Source organism: Emys orbicularis, chromosome 2 (genome assembly GCF_028017835.1).
Source record: "Emys orbicularis isolate rEmyOrb1 chromosome 2, rEmyOrb1.hap1, whole genome shotgun sequence".
Classification (NCBI taxonomy): Eukaryota; Metazoa; Chordata; order Testudines; family Emydidae; genus Emys; species Emys orbicularis.
The window spans coordinates 227,710,452-227,728,870 of NC_088684.1; the positions used below are offsets into that span (position 1 = coordinate 227,710,452).

Genomic DNA, 18,419 nt, shown 5'->3' on the forward strand with positions numbered 1-18,419 from the left:
ATATTGTGATGACATTTTCAGGGAGACTATGACCTCAGAGACACATCATCTTTTCCTTCTCCTCCTCCTCCTATATGTGCCAGACTGCAAAGGTAAGTCAGCCAACCACCTTTCCTGCATCCATCTTATTATTATTTGTAGTAGTGATTACCTTGTAGTAGTGCCCACACGTACAGGAGGGGTATCAGAGAAAGCTCAAGGAAGAAGGTCCCGTGCCCCCAAAGAGTTTACAGTTGAGGCGATGGCCATGATAGGTAAGTGAGGAAGGAGCACATCCTGGAGAAGGGAGTGGAATGACGTGGGTAAGGAAAGATGTTTACATGACTCTTTCATTTGGATACTGCATTCTTAATGGTTATATGAAGGTAACATTTGTACATTTTACTTTTCATTACACATCAGATTTTTGATGCTCAGTTTAATTAGTGGAGGTACACAAATTAAAAACCATATGATTCAAATGTCACCTCACTAGCCTGCATTATAGCCAAACTGTAGCAGTAGCAGATACAGACTAACTATATGCTTTACCCATATTGACCAACTCAGAGTGCAATAGCAGTAAACCAGTGCCCAGAACTAAAATATTTACTGAGACTGTGATGCATTGTGCAATATTAACGTGTGCCCCACAATCGTTTGGCCGGATAGCCTGCAACACTTACATATGTAAGTAGCTTTGCTCATATGAGTAGTCCTACAGAAGCCAAGTAGCCTACATTTTATAGTAATAACATTTTAACCAAGATTTAATGCATGGGCTCTGAGATGCAAACTGCTTAGCAAATATTATCTTGTTGGTGCCCTTTTACTGATCTTTAATACGGTGACCTGACATTTTTTTCTCACCATTTTAAGGTGTGGTTTTTCTCTGCTTTATTTTTATGTTTAAACACATCAGCAGTACCGGGTCTTGGTTTCTCTTATCTTGCTGGAGCACTGGAGTTGCACAGGGATATCGCAGTAGGCTGGAACCTTAAGTCTTCTCATTCCTCTTCCACTCAATTTAGGGCTCAAAAAGCGGTAACTCAGTTTCAGTATATTGTGATGTCACTATTTCCCTGCAGTTCTTCCGCCCTCCAGCAGAAATAGGGAAGTCAAGACCTTATACCTCTGATGTGGAAAAAATAAGCAGGGGAAAAAATGAGTCAATCTTCATACATCATAAAGACAGTTTAACACCTACCAGTGCCATGTGGACACTTATTCTGGTATAAGAGTGTCCACATGAGGATTTATAGCAGTGTAACTATCCTTGTTTAATCATACCAGTGTAACTAGTACAATTTTCCTGTGTAGACAAACCCTAAGAGTGTCCACCAGTGGGAAAGCACTGATTTAAATAAATTAATTTAAAAACTGATTTTAGTTAAACCTGACAACGTTTGTGCAGAACCAAGACTGTAAAAACTCTACCCGCTATTTAGTCTGGAGACGCCCCCACTTACATCAGGCCTTTTTGATGCCACCAATTTTTTGATCCTTCAGTTCAAAATTTAAAATATGCAGAATGCAACAAAACCATGCAGATAGCACCACAATCACAGAATCTGCAACCTTTTTTCATGTGTGTGTAATGCTGATCCTCACATGGGTGTCGGCAGCGGGGATCAAAGCTGGGAACTCTGGAGCTAAATGCATGAGTTGCTAGTGCATGAGCTAAAAGACACCTCTCTATTAGCCGAGGCCAGTGATTCTCAGCCAATTAACCATTGTGAGCCACATATGCCGCTATGTGCACCGCATCCACACAATATATATACTACCTGTATGGCCCTGAGGATGTCACATGGACTGAGCTGTGTGCTGATTGGGCCGTGGGTGGAGAACCACTGGCCAAAGCTGTAGCAGGCTTATGAATCTCCAAGGGGCCTAGCCACCACCAGAGGGGGACAGAGTACCACTTCCAGCAAACAGGAGTTACATGTGCAATTATTTCATCTGCATTGTTAAGGCAGTACAGCATTTTAAGAGAATCTTGCTGTACATATTTCTGCAAGACACCACCTCCCTCATACAAATAGCCCCTGCAGCCTGAGAGCAATAGCTATCTGTCTGGGCAGGGAGAACACACACTGTGGTGTTACAATGGTTTTAATAAGGGTTTGCTAGTATTGTAGCAGATGCTACTGACCACAAAATGGGGGAGTCCACGTATAACTTTTAAAATGATTTTTCCTACCTCAAACTAATCAGAGGCATTAGGTTCAATAAGGCATCTTAACCATATCACAGGCTTTTTACAATAGCTAAAATATTTTTTAGCTCTCCTTTGACTAAAAAAATCAATGGAAGGAATTTTGTTTGACCAACCCACTACCATCGGAAAATATCCCTGTCTTTCAGAAACCAAATAGGATAATTACCAGCTTGGCAACAGGGAACTACAGGCAGCAGTGCTAATCGCCAAGTAGACACCTTAGGCCTGCAGCTGCTTGGCTCTACTACATTTAAAGGGCCAGACCCCAGAAAGGCACTTTGGGGAAGAGTTCCTACAGCAGGGCAGACCTGCATTTGGGAGTAAGAAATTGTTGACAAAGACATTGCCTTGCTGGTGGGTCTCTCCCCACTGTATTACAAGCGTATATTGGGAAATTATGTCTGTGACTAGAAGTTATAGTGAAAACTATTTTGCAGTCTTACCTCTAACAAACACCAATTTCTCTCTCATATTTATACATATGTACTCATACATACAAACACAGCGTGTATGTCTATTTGCTAGATAGAATGCTGTATACTGTAGTTAGCTGTGCCACACTCAACACTTCTAGGTTTTTACACTATACCTGTCATTGTAGTATCTGAGGACCTATGTACACACACTAGTTTCTATAGATAAATAGATTGAGGCAATGCTATACAAGGAGTTGTGATTTTTATACATATCATATCACATTACAGTAATATAAGCACAGGAGAGAGTTTAAGTGCTTCATAATACCATCTGCATGATTTCTCAGCCATTACATATTATAAGCAGAGCTGGTAGTGCCACCTATCGATAAGGTTGACTTCCTATTATAAAACCTTTTCACTTACAGCTTTAACTGTTTGAGTGGATTTTTTCCATGCTTCAGACTGATTTAATTTATTTATTTTTAATTTTTGTTTGTTTCCAAGAATAAAAGACTAGGAAAAACACATTGTTTTGCCCATGTTAAACAAATTCTTATAACTGAGACACTCCTGTGCCCCCATGCTCTAAAGCAGGGATTAGGAATTTGGCGAGGGATTCACCCTGGTGTCAGATGTGTGCCTTATGCCATCCCTAGGCAAATCCTCCCAAATATGTTAAGTTATAAGCCCCTGGAAAAATCTCAGTTCACACATGCTCCATAGAGACTTTATTAGTGGTCGATAGCTAAATTTCCTGACAATTCCATCTGCACTGAGCATGCTACGTGCTGGAGCTGCAGTGGTTGAACAAGACTTTCTCTGCGCTTGCTGCTCCAGGAGTGTCAGGCCTAATAGCTGAGAACAGGGCAACTCTCCTGTGATTTCAGTGTTCCCCCTGCTGGTTCACAGGCAGTGTGGAGGAGTAGGACTGAAATGAAGAGAGGACAAGAGCTGGACCAGGGGCTGAGATGGGATGGAAAGAGTAGACTAAAACAAGGAATTGGTGGTGGGGGCAGGGCTGGCTCCAGCTTTTTTGCCGCCCCAAGCAGCAAAGCAGAAAAAAAAAAAAAAAAAGGTAAAGCTGCAATTGGTGGCACTTCGGCAGCAGCTCTACCGCGCCGCTTCATTCTTCGGTGGCAATTTGGCGGCGGGTCCTTCCCTCCGAGAGGGACTGAGGGACTTGCCGCCGAAGACCTGGACGTGCCGCCCTCCTTTCCATTGGCCGCCCCAAGCACCTGCTTCATTCGCTGGTGCCTGGAGCCAGCCCTGGGTCGGGGGGGATGATACTGGGACTGGCTGGGCAAGGAGACTGACTGGGAGCTAGGAATGGGAGGAGACGGAGATCATAGGAGGAGCCAGGGATATGGGGAAATTGGGACTGGCTAGGCAAGGAGACATGGAGCCAGTGTTGGGGAAGACTGAGATTGGACAAAAAGCCAAGTGGGGATTAGAACAAGTTGCTTAGATAGGAAACTGGGAGACAGGGCTGGGGAAAGATTGGGACTTGGATGGGGAGTCTGGGGGATTGGAGAGTGGGACAAGGAGCATGGAGAGTAGAGACTCAGACAAGGAATTGAGAGACAGGGAGAGAAAGGACCAGCAAAAGGGATTAGGGTTGGGAGGCACAGGCACAGAAGGGTCTATGCCCACTAGTTAATACTGCCCTGCAGAAACTGAAATGGAACCCAAGATCTCGGAGTCCCACCATTCCTCTGTTGTCAGCAAATATCTGTGAAATCCACGGGAAAAGCACGCATCTCATCCCCTTCTAGTGCTGCTTCAGACAGAGGGTGACAACCTCCTATTAGTATCAGTTGTTCCCTTAGCTCAAGGGACAGAGGTCTGTGCTGTGGATCTAAAGGTTGCAACCCTGCTTATGAGCCATGAAGGGGTCAATATGAAGCCACAGCATGGCAGTGTTGTTTTTTCAGTTTGCTTTTTTTAAAAGCTAGGAAATTACACACAAAAAACGACATTAAAAAACATAAGGTTGCAAAGTCAAACACTCAAAAGTTAGGAAAAGGCCAGAATGAAGGTCGCCTGTGCAATGTTAATTCAGTCCCTTTGTGCATATGCATTATGGTAGTCTTAATTACATAAAAACATACTATTTTTCCACTTGAGACCTTAGGGTTGAGTTTTTACAGCTAAAATTATTGTCAATGGGAGATGCATTTTGAACATATAAAAGACAGTTACCTTTTCTGTAACTGGTGTTCTTTGAGATGTCTTGCTCATGCCTATTCCACAATAGGTGTGTGTGCTCGCCACGTGCACTGGTGCCGGAAGTTTTTCCCCTAGCAGTACCCATAGGGGAGTGCCCCTAGCGACCCCTGGAGTGGGGTCTCCATGGCGCGGTATAAGGGGTGCTGCATGCGCCCCCCACCTTCAGTTCCTTCTTGCCAGACAACTCCGACAGAGGGGAAGGTGGGTGGGATGTGGAATAGACATGAGCAACACATCTCGAAGAACACCAGTTACGGAAAAGGTAACTGTCTTTTCTTCTTCGAGTGATTGCTCATGTGTATTCCACAATAGGTGATTCCAAACTATATCTGTTGGAGCCGGGTAGGAGTTCCCAAATTCTCGGGATGGAGCACAGCCCTACCAAACACGGCGTCGTCCCTGGTCTGGGAGACGATCGCATAATGAGAGGTGAACCTGTGAACTGAAGACCATGTGGCAGCCCTAGTGAGTGTGCCCTCACAATTGATGGCTGGGGGATTCCCACCAGGTCATAACAGGTACGGATGCACAAGGTGATCCAGTTGGAGAGCCGCTGAGTGGAGATCGGCTGACCCCTCATGCGTTCGACTAAGGCAATGAACAGCTGCAAAGACTTCCTGAACGGCTTAGTCCGCTCCAGGTAAAAAGCCAGAGCCCGTCTCACATCCAGCGAGTGGAGGCGGCGCTCCTCACTGGATGCATGGGGCAGAGGACCAGCAGGAAAATGTCCTGACCCATGTGGTAGGCGGAGACCACCTTCGGGAGGAACGAAGGGTGTGGGCAGAGCTGGACCTTATCCTTATGGAACACCGTGTACAAGGGCTTGGAGGTCAGGGCCCTGAGTTCTGAGACCCGCCTAGCCAACGTGATCGCTACCAGGAAGGCTACCGTCCATGAGAGTTGCGACCAGGAGCACGTAGCTAGCAGCTCAAATGGGGGACCCGTCAGCCGGGTCAGCACCAAGTTCAGGTCCCACTACGGGACTGGTGGCCTAACGTACGGGAAGAGACGATCCAATCCCTTAAGGAATCGGCCAGTCATGGCATGGGAGAATACCATGTGCCCCTGCATCGGCAGGTAGAAGGCCGATATGGCTGCCAAGTGCACCTTGACAGATGAGGGCGCCAAGCCCTGGGCTCTAAGGTGAAGGAGGTAGTCCAAAATGAGCTGGATTGGTGCAGCCACGGGGGAGACGCCCCACTCAGCCACCGTGAGGTGGAGTGCTGCTAGGTTGGGGTGGAGGAAGTGGCCCTGGTCCTGGGAGATCAGGTCCAGGTGGGACGGTAACGGCCGTGGTGGGGCAACTGCCAGGCTCGTGAAGGTCCCGTACCAATGCTGCCTTGGCCACGCCGGGGCAATCAGGAGGACTGTCTGTCTTTATTTTTTCCAGGACCTTGCCAATCAGTGGGAACCGAGGGGAGGCATAGAGCAACTGGCCTGACTAGGATAGGAGGAAGGCATCAGGGATAGCACCCCATCCCAGTCCCCTATGATCAGAACCGGGGACAGCAACGGTTCCTTCGAGTTGCAAACAGGTCCACCTGGGGAGTTCCCCACTCTTGGAAAAATCTGTGCACCATCTATGAGTGAAGAGACCACTCATGCTGAGAGGAAAAGTCCCTGCTCAAGTGATCCGCCCACGAATTCTGGGCACCCAGTAGGTGGTAGGCCCGTATGTCGTGAGCTATACAGAAGTCTCACAGCTGGAGGGCTTCCAGGCAGAGGGCAGATGATCGGGCACCGCCTTGCCTATTGATGTAAAACATCGAGGCCGTGTTGTTCGTGAAAACCCTGACCACACGGCCCTCCAGGTGCGAGCGGAAGGCCACGCACACCAGCCGGACAACCCTGAGCTCCTTGACGTTTATGTGGAGGGCCAGGTCCTGTGCCAACCACAGCTCTTGGGTCTGAACGTCTCCCACATGGTCTTCCCACCCAAGGTCCGACGCGTCGGACACCAGTTCCATCGACGGTGGCCTGCCTCTGAACGGGACCCTGCAGAGCATGTTCCCTGGGAGGGGACCACCATCGAAGGGAGGCGATCACCGGTTCGGGCACAGTGAGGACCTTGTCCATCTTGTCTCTGGCCTGGGAGAACACGAGGCTAACCAGAGGGGCCTCATCCTGAGTCTGGCGTGACGAACCACATATGTGCACGCCGACATATGACCCAAGAGCTGGAGACACGCTCTGGCTGTTGTCACTGGAAACCTCATGACTGTGTTGAGGAGCCCTTTTAGGGTCTCAAACTTGTCCGGTGGGAGGGAGGTTCTGGCCGATGTGGCGTCCAGGACTGCCCCGATAAACTTTGTGCGTTGAACTAGGACTAATGTGGACTTGGTGTTATTTACCAACAGGCCCAGAGTGGCGCACGTGGACAGAGGAGCGCCACTTGATCCTGCACCTGCGAACAGGAGCTGCCCTTGACCAGCCAGGCATCCAGATAGGGGAAAATCTGGACCCCATGGTTCCTGAAGTAGGCCACCTCCACAGACATACACTTTGTAAATACCCTGTGGGCAGTGGACAGGCCAAATGGGAGGACCGTAAATTGGTAGTGTTCCTGTCCAACTGTGTAATGGAGGAAGCGTCTGTGCCCCTCGAATATATGGATGTGGAAGTACGCGTCCTGCAGATTGAGGGTAGCGTACCAGTCCCCGGGATCCAGGGAGGGAATGATGGAGACCATGCGGAACTTGAGCTTCACCATGTACTGGTTCAGGCCTCGCAGGTCCAGGATGGGCTGAGCCCCCCTTTGGCCTTCGGGTATGAAAACAGAGGGAGTAGTACCCCTTGCGTTTGAACTCCGCTGGCACCACTTCCACCGCTCCTAGGCCCAGGAGCTGCCCCACCTCCTGCTTGAGCAGGGCCTCGTGAGAGGCGTCCCCCAGGGGGAACGGGGGCGGAGGGTGGTTGGGCGGGGTAGAGGTAAACTGGAGGGTGTAGCCCCAGGAGATGGTGCTGAGGACCCATTGGTCCGAGGTCAGCCGCGACCACTCAGAGAGAAAAGCACACAACCAGTTGGAGAAAGGAAGCTTTATTGAGGGTGGATCCCTGATGTGAACTGGTAGGTCGATCCCGGGCATACAGTCAAAACTGCCGTTTCCCTGCCTGTTTGCCCTTGAAGGACCCAGACTGGGGGGCAGGCCAAGAATGCCTCTGCAGGCATTTCTTATAGTCCCACGACTTTTTATAAGGGGGCTCATATTTAGAGTGGGTGGCCTGGGCAGGAGCCTGCTGCGGCTTAAACTTAGGTCTAGCCGGAGCTGGAACATAGAGGCCAAGAGTCTTAAGCATCGTGCGGGAGTCTTTCAGGCCATGCAGTTTTATGTCCGCTGTTCTGCAAACAGAGCTTTGCCATCAAATGGGAGGTCCTGCAGGGAAGTCTGTGCCTCACTGGACAGCCCAGACAGCAAGAGCCACGACGCCCTTCTCATGGACACCACGGAGGCCATGGACCGTGTGGCCATGTCCGCCGCATCCGACGCTGCCTGCAGGGTTTCCCTGGCAGCCGCTGTACCCTCCTCCAGTAGAGCTTTGAACTCCTTCCTGTCATGTTCCTGGAGGGAGTCCTCGAACTTGGGCAGAGAGAGTTCCACAGATTGAACTCATACCGGCCCAGAAGAGCCTGATGGTTCGCCACCCGTAACTGGAAGCTCGAGGATGAATAAATTTTTCTGCCAAAGGAATTCAGCCTCCTTGAATCTTTATTTTTCGGAGTGGGGGCTAGTTGGCCCTGCCGCTCCCTGTGGTTGACTGACTCAACCACCAGGGAGTTAGGGGCAGGATGGGTGTATAAATATTCATGCCCCTTGGCGGGCACAAAATACTTGTGTTCCGCTCTCTTAGAGTTGAGGGGCAATGAGGCCGGGGTTTGCCACAAGGCATTTGAAATTTTCCCCACCCCTGCCAGGTACCGAGGTGGACAGGACGTTAAACAGGGAGTCCGCGGGCTCCTCCACCTTCTCTGCCTGAAGGTTGAGGTTTGACGCCACCCTTTTCAATAGTTCCTGGTGGGCTTTAGAGTCCTCCTGCGGGATGGAGGGGCCCCAATCACCTCATCCGGGGAGGGGGAGGAGGCAGGTACAGTACTTTGCATGTCCACTGGCACCAGAGGATCCACCACCTGTTCTCTCTCTGGGTATGGCACCGAAGATGCACGTCCCACCAACTCCTTTCTCGGAGGCTGGGAGAGGGAGGCCGACAGCCATTCCGAGGCTCCAGCCACTAAGCGAGCCCCCACCAGGGGCTGCGTTGGGGAACACAGTGCCCACTGGAACCACTGTGCCAGCCACGGGGCCTGGTACCACTGCACCTGCTGTGGCACCGGCGGAGCAGGCTGTTCGGCCTGACCCATCAATGGACGACTATGAAGGGAGGCCGGGCTGACATACGACCTGCCGCTGTCCCTGGACGGGAAGGAGCGGCGTTGCCGGGAGCGCTGCCAACCACAAGACCGTGATCTCAACGTGGAGGAACGGTACTGCCGGTAGCGGCTGCTCCACAATCGGCTCCAGAGGGCGGATCCGCAACAGTGAGGCACCGACGATCGACGCCCGGGAGCGGTGCCGTGGCAAGGTCCTGGAGCGAGACAACGAATGGGAACGGCGTCAACGTTCCATCGCAACTGGCTACAATAGCTCCTCTGAGATGAGGACCTTTGGCATTGTCTGCCTCAGTCCCATGGGTGTCCGCTCCTCGAGGCAGAACGGTGCCTGAAGTCTCTGTCCGTCGGAACCCAGCAAGACAACCTGGTGGGGGTCGACGGCGACCTGTGTGAACTACGCACGGGATGGTCGCTGAGCGGCGAATGGTGTCAGGAACATTCCCTTGACAGTGACAGGTACCGAGGCAGGGGCGACTGCGGAGATCCCAGTGGCGGGTTGCCCCTGGACCACGGGCCCAACATTGGCGGTGCTCCTGGTACCGGCATGGAGATAACGTCCTGGGCCGCTTGCAAGGCCTCTGGCGTGGAGGGCATCCAGACATCCGGGGAAGCCTGCTCCGCATGGGCCGGGCTACTCCACTCAACTTGAGTCGGAGGCCTAGAGGCCGATGGGGACCGAGGACTGCCCAACATGGATCTAGCCCAGGGGTAGACAACCTATGGCACATGTGCCGAAGGCGGCATGCGAGCTGATTTTCAGTGGCACTCACACTGCCCGGGTCCTGGCCACCGGTCCGGGGGGCTCTGCATTTTAATTTAATTTTAAATGAAGCTTCTTAAACATTTTAAAAACCTTATTTACTTTACATACAACAATAGTTTAGTTATATATTATAGACTTATAGAAAGAGACCTTCTAAAAACGTTAAAATGTATTACTGGCATGCGAAACCTTAAATTAGAGTGAATAAATGAAGATTCGGCACACCACTTCTGAAAGGTTGCCGATCCCTGGTGTAGCCCCTCCCCCGGTCTTGCTCCGGTGCTGCGGCGGAGGCGGCCTCTCCTTAGCCTTCTTGGCATGCCCCGCGGACAGGGAGCGGTGCCGACTGGTAGATGGCGCTAGGGGGTCACCGCGCACCGATACTGCGGTACCTGGTGTCAACTCGGAGCGGTGCGCCGAAGTCAGGGTCAACGCTGACTCCATCAGGATGGCCTGGAGCCTAATGTCTCCGTCTCTCTTGGTTTGAACGACTTACAAATCTTGCAGCGATCGCTGAGATGAGTTTCACCCAAACAGCGTAAACAGTCAGTGTGCGGATCATTCACTGGCATCGGTCACCTACAAGTGTCACACAACTTAAACCTGGGCATGGGGCATACCCCGGCATGGGCGCACTAACTAAACTACTAACTGCAGGTCACATACACTGAACGAACAAAAGATCTGGGGACAAGCTACAGCAAAGCTGGAGCAGAGCAGTTCCGAAGCACCTTCACTGGCGGCAAGAAGGAACTGAGGGTGGGGGGAGCGCGCAGCACCCCTTATACCGCGCTGTAGAGGCGCCACTCCAGGGGTTGCTGGGGTGCTCCCCTACGGGTACTGCTAGGGGAAGAACTTCCGACACCGGTGCATGTGGTGAGCACGCACAGCTATTGTAGAATACACGAGCAATCACTCAAAGAAAAAAGTGCTATTTAAATATATTTCTTTGACGCTAGAAGTCTCAAATTAGGCATCCAAAATTACTTTGATTTCTCTGAGCTTCCCTTCCACATCTGTAGAATGGGGATAGTGCCCTATTACCAGGGTGTTGTGAAAATAAGTTTGTGAAGTATTCAGCTACAATAGTGATGAGACCCATACAAAAGCCCATGAAGAAATTAATAATTCTGTATTCAGAGAAGTGTTTTAATAGTGTGCTGTAAATAAGGAGTGGGATCATATACATTGGACAAGGATAAAACAAAACACTGAATAAGCTGCTTATGCAGTGTGAGCGCTGTTCAGTCTGTGCCCTGAATTCTGGCATTTCCTAACTTTTGAGTGCTTAGCTTTGCAACCTTAGTTAGTAATTTTATATACACCATGTACATTCAGCTTAAATCTTCCAGCTTCTTGGACATATACATGAATATAAAGTAATGCTAATAATTTTGAGATTAAAAGAGGGCATGCATGAAGGTTAGATTATTGTAGTTGTATTGGATATTAAAAGGGGATTTTAATAACATTCAACTCCTTTTGCAGAATGACATGGGAACCAAATTTACAAAGTACTTCAAAAACAGCTGACTTTGAACTCTACAGACATGAGGAAAATCAGACTGAGAAGGTCGGTTTTGTGCCCAGGAAAATAGATTCTGGGGATATTCCAGTTCTTTGTTCAATATGTCAACAAACAATATACCCACATCAACTTTTTTATCATAAAAAAGAGCACAAAGCCCTAGCTCTACTGGGTTATCATCGTCCATGGATTGAAATGGACACCAACAAACTTTTACTTCAGAGACAGCAATTAATTTCAAGACTGATCAAGTTTTCTAAATACACTGAAAGAGACAAACAGAAGATTGATTGTTCGTTAGAGCTACTTAAGAATAAATCAAAGGGCACCTCATATTTTAGTGTTGATAATATTGTTGACAGTTCTGGATACCTCAAGAAAGTAAGCAATTCTCTAATAAAAGCATTAGCAATTTGCCAAGACAAAAATTCAACATGGCGAGCAGATATGGAAGATACATTCATTGTGCTAGATAATTATGGAAATAGGTCAGATACGTGTTTTTGGGGCTTATTCGATGGATATCATGGTGTGTTTGCTGCTGAGACAGTTTCAGCAGAGTTTCCACTTTTATTTCTTGACCAACTGTCTCAGACTGATTCCTCTTATAAAGTGAGTGGAAATGAGGAACAGATCCTAGATTCTTTTGTCACAGTAATCAAGGGAAATTACAGGGATCAGGAAAAGGTTTTCTCTGGTAAAACAGACAGTGATAAGAAAACCAAGCCACACACTTATGAATGGATTCACAAAGCATATGCGAAGTCCTTTTGGAGAATGGACAGACTTTTACGACTTGGAAGGAATGAGGTTTCCAAAGTTCGCTGGAGTAGCTGTACAGCTGTTACCTGTTTAGTGGAAAGGATCAGTAATGAAAAGAGCATCAAGGAACAAGAGGAGACAATGCTGCTTGAAAACACTACTACTAATTCAGCAAATCCATCCGAAAGCAGTTCTGGGATACTGCATATTGCTAACATTGGTATGTAAGTTATTGACTTACGGAATGGCTGTTTTTTGGGGCGGGGGGGGGGCTGGGTGTTTTTTTGGTGCTCTCCCTCCTCCCCCAATTACAATGGGGGGAAAAAAATCTAAGCCAAGTTTAGCGGTAAGAGGTTTTATTTGACATTCTGGAGGGTACAAGATGAAACCCTGTGCAATGAATGCTAATGTCAGACAATAAGACAGTTCATCCATATATCTGATAGTATGTTTGACTTACAGCTGTAAATTAAGCGAACATTTAGGGTCACTGGTATAATTACAAGACTTTGAGGGATGCAGGAAAAGTGACCAGCATAAAAAGGTGGAAGAAACAGTTAAAGGAGGAAAACTGAAGGTTTAGTGTGGGATATGGCACAAAAATCAGAAGTCTTCCCTTTCTCCAAGTCTCATTCATTTTAACTTTGGTGAAAACTTAAGCCAAATGTGGGTCAAACTTAAGAAGAGACACATATGCAATGTCTATACTAGGGAATTTTACCCCCCTCAAACCCCAACAAAACACTGGCATTAGTAGCAGCTCAGGTGCATGGGTGTAGATAAGGATCTGACTGCTTCTGCTGTTTATAGTACTGTGCCAAAGGCAACTGAGAGTAATCTCTTTTATTCTGTTGTGACATGGGGAGGAGAGCTAGTGCTACTCTTGAAATGTAATGTTCAAGGGTAATTTATGGAGATTCTTTTCCCCTTTGGGAGTATTTTAGGTGGAAACTCTGCTCAGATCTGATTCTGTTTTCAATAGAATCCTGCTTTTACCTGGTTATAGCTGCAATAGCCACAATTAAGTCCATTGACAATGACAATAGGGAATATTACCAATAAATTCTCACCACTGCTATCCAGTTCAGATGCACAGTGGTAGCCCTACTCTAGACAAGGTACTGTTAGCTTTCACTAATTATCTCTGCTCATTAAATCTCCCTGGGGAATTTTTGGGGTAAAATTCATTAGTGTACACAAGGTCCTTGTGGGATTTGAAGCAAAGTATTCAACTGCGTTGCAGATGTGTCACAGGTCTCAAAACAGAACAAAAGTAGGATCATTCCCAGACTAAACCAAATTCTACAGCTGAGTAGAAAGACCCAGGATAAATAGAAACAAAAAAGTGTCTTTTGGCATGGAAATGATCTCTGATCATTAAATTTTGAGACTTTGTAGCAGTAGTGCCTTATGATTAAGAACATCTAAAGACATCACTCTCCATTGCACCAAACAAATATCTGACAATGGCCGGTTAGACAAGCTTGTACAATTATTATGAGCATTTTAAGTGCTCCGATCCCACTAGTACTTGGAAACCAGCTGTGAGACTATGAATTGCACTTAATCTGGGAGAAATGGGTTACTGTTAGCCCGGAAAATATTGGAACCCATTTGTCACTTCATGTAGTAAGGGAAAGCCTGTATAGTTCAATGGGACGGTAACATGGTCCAAATGCAGCAAGTTTGGGATGATTCCTCAGCCCCCTCATATCTAAAATGCTCTGCCCTATGCCCCAATCCCAACCCAAGCTTTACCTTAGGCTCTATTAATCACATGGTCCAGGTCTAACATAGGTAATGAAATAGGGCTTGGAGTCATTTTGAGGTACTTTGTTTTTTTTTTTAAATCCTTTTGAAAAGATTGGCCCAAACACAATCCACCATTTGATATTTTATTCAATTACATTGAATAAAAATGAAGTCTAACTACCCAATGAACCATTTGTTTTAAATGCATTAGATTCATACACCATTAAGATGAAGCTTGATTCCCCTTGCCCTTCCCCTCTCCCCCATGCCAAGGGAGAGCTGGTGCATCATCTTACAAGTGCCAGGTTCAATTTTAGAGTAGCAGACAAGAAAATGTGGTAGTTTTCAGTTTAGCCTTAAGAGACAAGACAGTTGGGTCATAAAACCACCATGTAATAATTCTCAGAAGCAACCCTTTTCTGCAATAGAGAGAGAGAGAGAGATTGAGATTGATTGTCAGTCTGGACTGTGAGATTAGCAAAAATCATGCTAGAACTCACTCAGTCTCACTCAATTTTAATATAATGTAGCATCTCTGCATTATACTATGATCTGCCACCAGAAGCTTCTTATACTCGTGTCCTCCTAAGTATGGTATAGTCTAATATAATCACCAAGAACTCTGCTGGTTACAGGAAAGGTTCCTTTAGCATAAAACCCACCCATGCAAACCACTGGGGTAGAGGGTAGGGGAGGAAGTATCCAAAAGGGAACCTCATTTAACATATCACACCTAGAAATCATAATTAACAAATCATGATAATAGTCTAACTCCAAATCACGTGCTTCTAGTGTGCACATGCAAAAACTTAACACCAAGCTCATACTTTCACTATTTACATATATTTGGTCCATGCATACATTTGCAGTCACCCAGTAATTGCTGAGGTCAGCACACAAAGGCTTTATAGGAGTGTTTTAGGAATTGGGTATGCAGTGTTTCTTGATACATGAAAGGGGAACTGGAGTTTTTGGAGCATATGATGAGCAACTGAAATGGGATGCCTGCAGATCTGTGGAGTAGGGAGAGAGAATATTTTAGATGGCAGGGGACCATCTAAACTGTTTTCATTTTCCCCACATTAAATCACCCACCCAGCTCTTGGAGACATCTGTAGACTCCATGCCCCAATTCCTGGTTTGGCAAACTTCCTTTGGTTCATCAGAATGGGACTCTCACCTGCCTTCATTGGACTTGCATAGGTGTAACTGATTTGAATTTAGCAAACAAATTTGTTGACACAAAGAATAGAATCCAGCTCACTACTGGCTCTGCAATGCTAACAAGAAAAAAAAGTAAACAGTAAAAAAAAAAAAAAAAAAGTTATGTCTCGTAAGCAAGAACCTAGGTCTCCAAATCCACAAAGGGACCACTGTTGTACAAGATGATGCCTTTTTTACACTTTTCAGAGTAGAATTGTCTCAGACACTGCCAGAGACACAGGACATCTGGGAAAGCGCTACTCAAAAACTTTCAACCTGATCCTAGGCACTGTTGCTGGAATCTTTCCCTCCCTTTATAGGTAGGTTGAGGATGACATTAGGAGCTCCAAACAATTTATCCATTCCCTTCTTTAGGGGATGTGTGCCCCTAATATTGCTTCCAGTTCTGGTGTATATTTGTAAGCAGGACCAAATACCTGCAGTAGACACCCAACAAGCTGTAACTAGATAAACACCTCCCAGCCTCACCTATCCTAACTTCTGGGTCTTCCTAGGCTGCAGCAGGAAAGGTGAAAAAACTCAACCTGGCAGGGCCAATCTAGCAGCAAGGGGAAAATACCTTCTGAGGCCCAGAAACCTGTTCCTACTCTATCTCAAAACAAGAGGGAAGGAACCATTGCTGCCATATGCAGTATGCCATTTCAGGCAGGGGAAAGAACTGAAGACCCACCGCTCTCTGGCTGTGCCAGTCAGTGGTCTTCCACTGCATTCTTCAATTCAGGAAATCCACTATGGAGTCCCTCTCCGTAAAACCCACTAAGAGGTGAAATGCCATTCTTAGAAGGACCCAAGCATTTTCTTTCCCCTGCTGGCTCAGACAAAGGTTCTCCACCTCAGGCTGCAGAGGACTTTTAATCCTCAGAATAGATTAATGCTATTGTCAAATTAGTTGATATAGCGTGGAATTAGTCAATTTAATGGCCTTTCATATGAGGTTACAACAGCTCATCATGCAACTTCAGAAAAAAATTAAGACTACCTTATTCCTGAGAACAACCCGTTATAGCTGGCATGTCCTAATTTGCGCTTTGTTACCATGTGCACCTTGTATTGAGACTTAAGCATTTTCCATTTCAAAGATCATACCAGCATAAGTCTTTTGGATCTTGCAAAAGCATGTACTTTTTAAATAAGCAATTCATTGTAATTGAGGAGCTACTCTTTGTCTACAGCATGGTGACAGGAAAACTAAGCAGAATATTTTAATGTAAGTGGCAATACATAATATACGTAATCAGTTATAGCTATCCCATTGCTTAGATTACAACCACCACTGCAGTATCTGATCATGGCATAAATTACAAATGAAAACCAAGTCGCAAAAAATTAATGTATCTTTCTCTTCTTTACAAGAGACACAAGTACTAAATATTTAGACCCTATATTAGTGAAAGACTACAGACTACACTGTGAAAGACTAACTGATAAGCACATTCTGACTGGAACCAGGAGAAATGCTAAACTGTTTATTTTATTTCCTGTACATTCACTTTCTTTCTGGAACTATACAAGATTTAAAAAATGTATACATTTTAAATAGCTATTTAAAAAAGGTGCTTAAGCCTTTAGGCCAACACGATCTGCAAGCACTGAACTATGTTTGAAATTCATTATCAGCTGCTGGAATTTACACAGGATTACATTCTTAGCCTGATATTTTGAATTTCAATTACAACCCATCAAAAGTTTTGAAATACAATGCTACAGTGACATTTTAGAAAGTACAGATACTCCTTCAATCAGCAAAGATTTGAGAGACCAGTGACAAGCAGAACAGCATAAGGATGGATGTCAGCATGCAAATGTGTCAAAAGCTAAGTGAAAGGGACAATACAAGATTTCACCTGTCAAAATGGCTCATTACTGTGAATAACCTAATAGTGTTTAGTAAAAAAAAAATTCAGTCACACTATGAAATGCAAAATGTACTTATTTTATTTTAGGTAATATACATGCAGTCTTATGCAAAAATGGAAAAAGCTACTGCCTTACCAAAGAACACAGCACTTCTAATTCAAAGGAAAGAGACCGTATACTTCAGAATGGTGGAAACATCAGCACAAATGAACCAAAAGGACTAGTTGAAGGGCTCATCAGAGCTACTCGTGGCCTTGGACATCATGGAGATCCAAAGTTGAAAAAATCTGTTATTCCTGTACCACATACCATATCTGTCCCTACAGATGATTCATGTCAATTCCTTATTTTAGCTTCTAATGGGCTTTGGGAAGTTCTGGATAAAAATGAAGTGGTTATATTAACTCTAAGAATGTTCACCTCTTATTTGGAAATGTATGCCCAGCGAGAAGAGATTTCTATGCACAAATATCAGTATTCAATAGTTCCCTATGAAGACTATTTATGTAGTTCAATGGATATTAATGACTTAGAAGACAGAATCCAATTATGGTATTTTAATAAAGAGGCTTTCCTCCAGAATCAACATGAAGGCAGTCTGAAACAAAATAATAAAAAATCATGTTCATGTAACAGAAGAGATTCGCAAAATGAAAACAGGATGCAGCCAGGCTCTAACAAAGAGAGTTCTGAAGAAGTGCAGCAGTTAGACGATCACGTAAAACAAGCGGATACCAAAGCTTGTCTGTCTAATAATCACGGAACATGTTCACAACACACAGAGATAATCCAGTCAGCCTCTGGCAGTCATGAAGGTTCTAAAGAACTGAAACAGTTTGACGATGATACAAAAGCATATCTGTCTAATAATCGTGGATCACATTCACAAATTGCCAGCAAAGGAGAAATAAATTCGGCAACATTCTATGACAGTGCAGCAAATTACATTAGTAAACAACTGGTAAAAACTGCATTAGCAGCAGGTTCTCGAGATAATATTACTATTTTGGTTGCACTTCTAAATGGATGTGATAAGATACCTAATTATATTCAAAATGTGTAATGTGCTTACCGGACAGAGTACCAACCAAAGTGTGTACAATATACCCTAGATTTAGGCAAGTCAAGTTACATGAGTCTTAAAGTGTCATCCTCACCTGGTCAACCCATTTTGGGGCAAAAGTCATTTTTCTGTAACTGTGTGAAAGCACTAACTGCTAAAATGCAATAAAGATTTCTTGTTGAATTCATGGTAAGAACAGACACTAATCACGATGCTTTCCTGTTTTATAACCACTTTA

At 45.8% G+C, this 18,419-nt stretch overlaps 1 protein-coding gene across 1 annotated transcript; it reads left to right on the forward strand.

Moving 5' to 3' along the window:
- Positions 1–241: 241 nt before the first annotated feature.
- Positions 242–18,307, forward strand: PP2D1 (protein phosphatase 2C like domain containing 1). Its single transcript, XM_065398418.1, has 4 exons — positions 242–254; positions 7,203–7,611; positions 11,484–12,505; positions 17,205–18,307. Exons 1-4 carry the CDS (start codon positions 242–244, stop codon positions 18,179–18,181), a joined length of 2,421 nt encoding a protein of 806 aa, XP_065254490.1. The 3' UTR covers positions 18,182–18,307.
- The last annotated feature ends 112 nt before the right edge of the window (positions 18,308–18,419 follow it).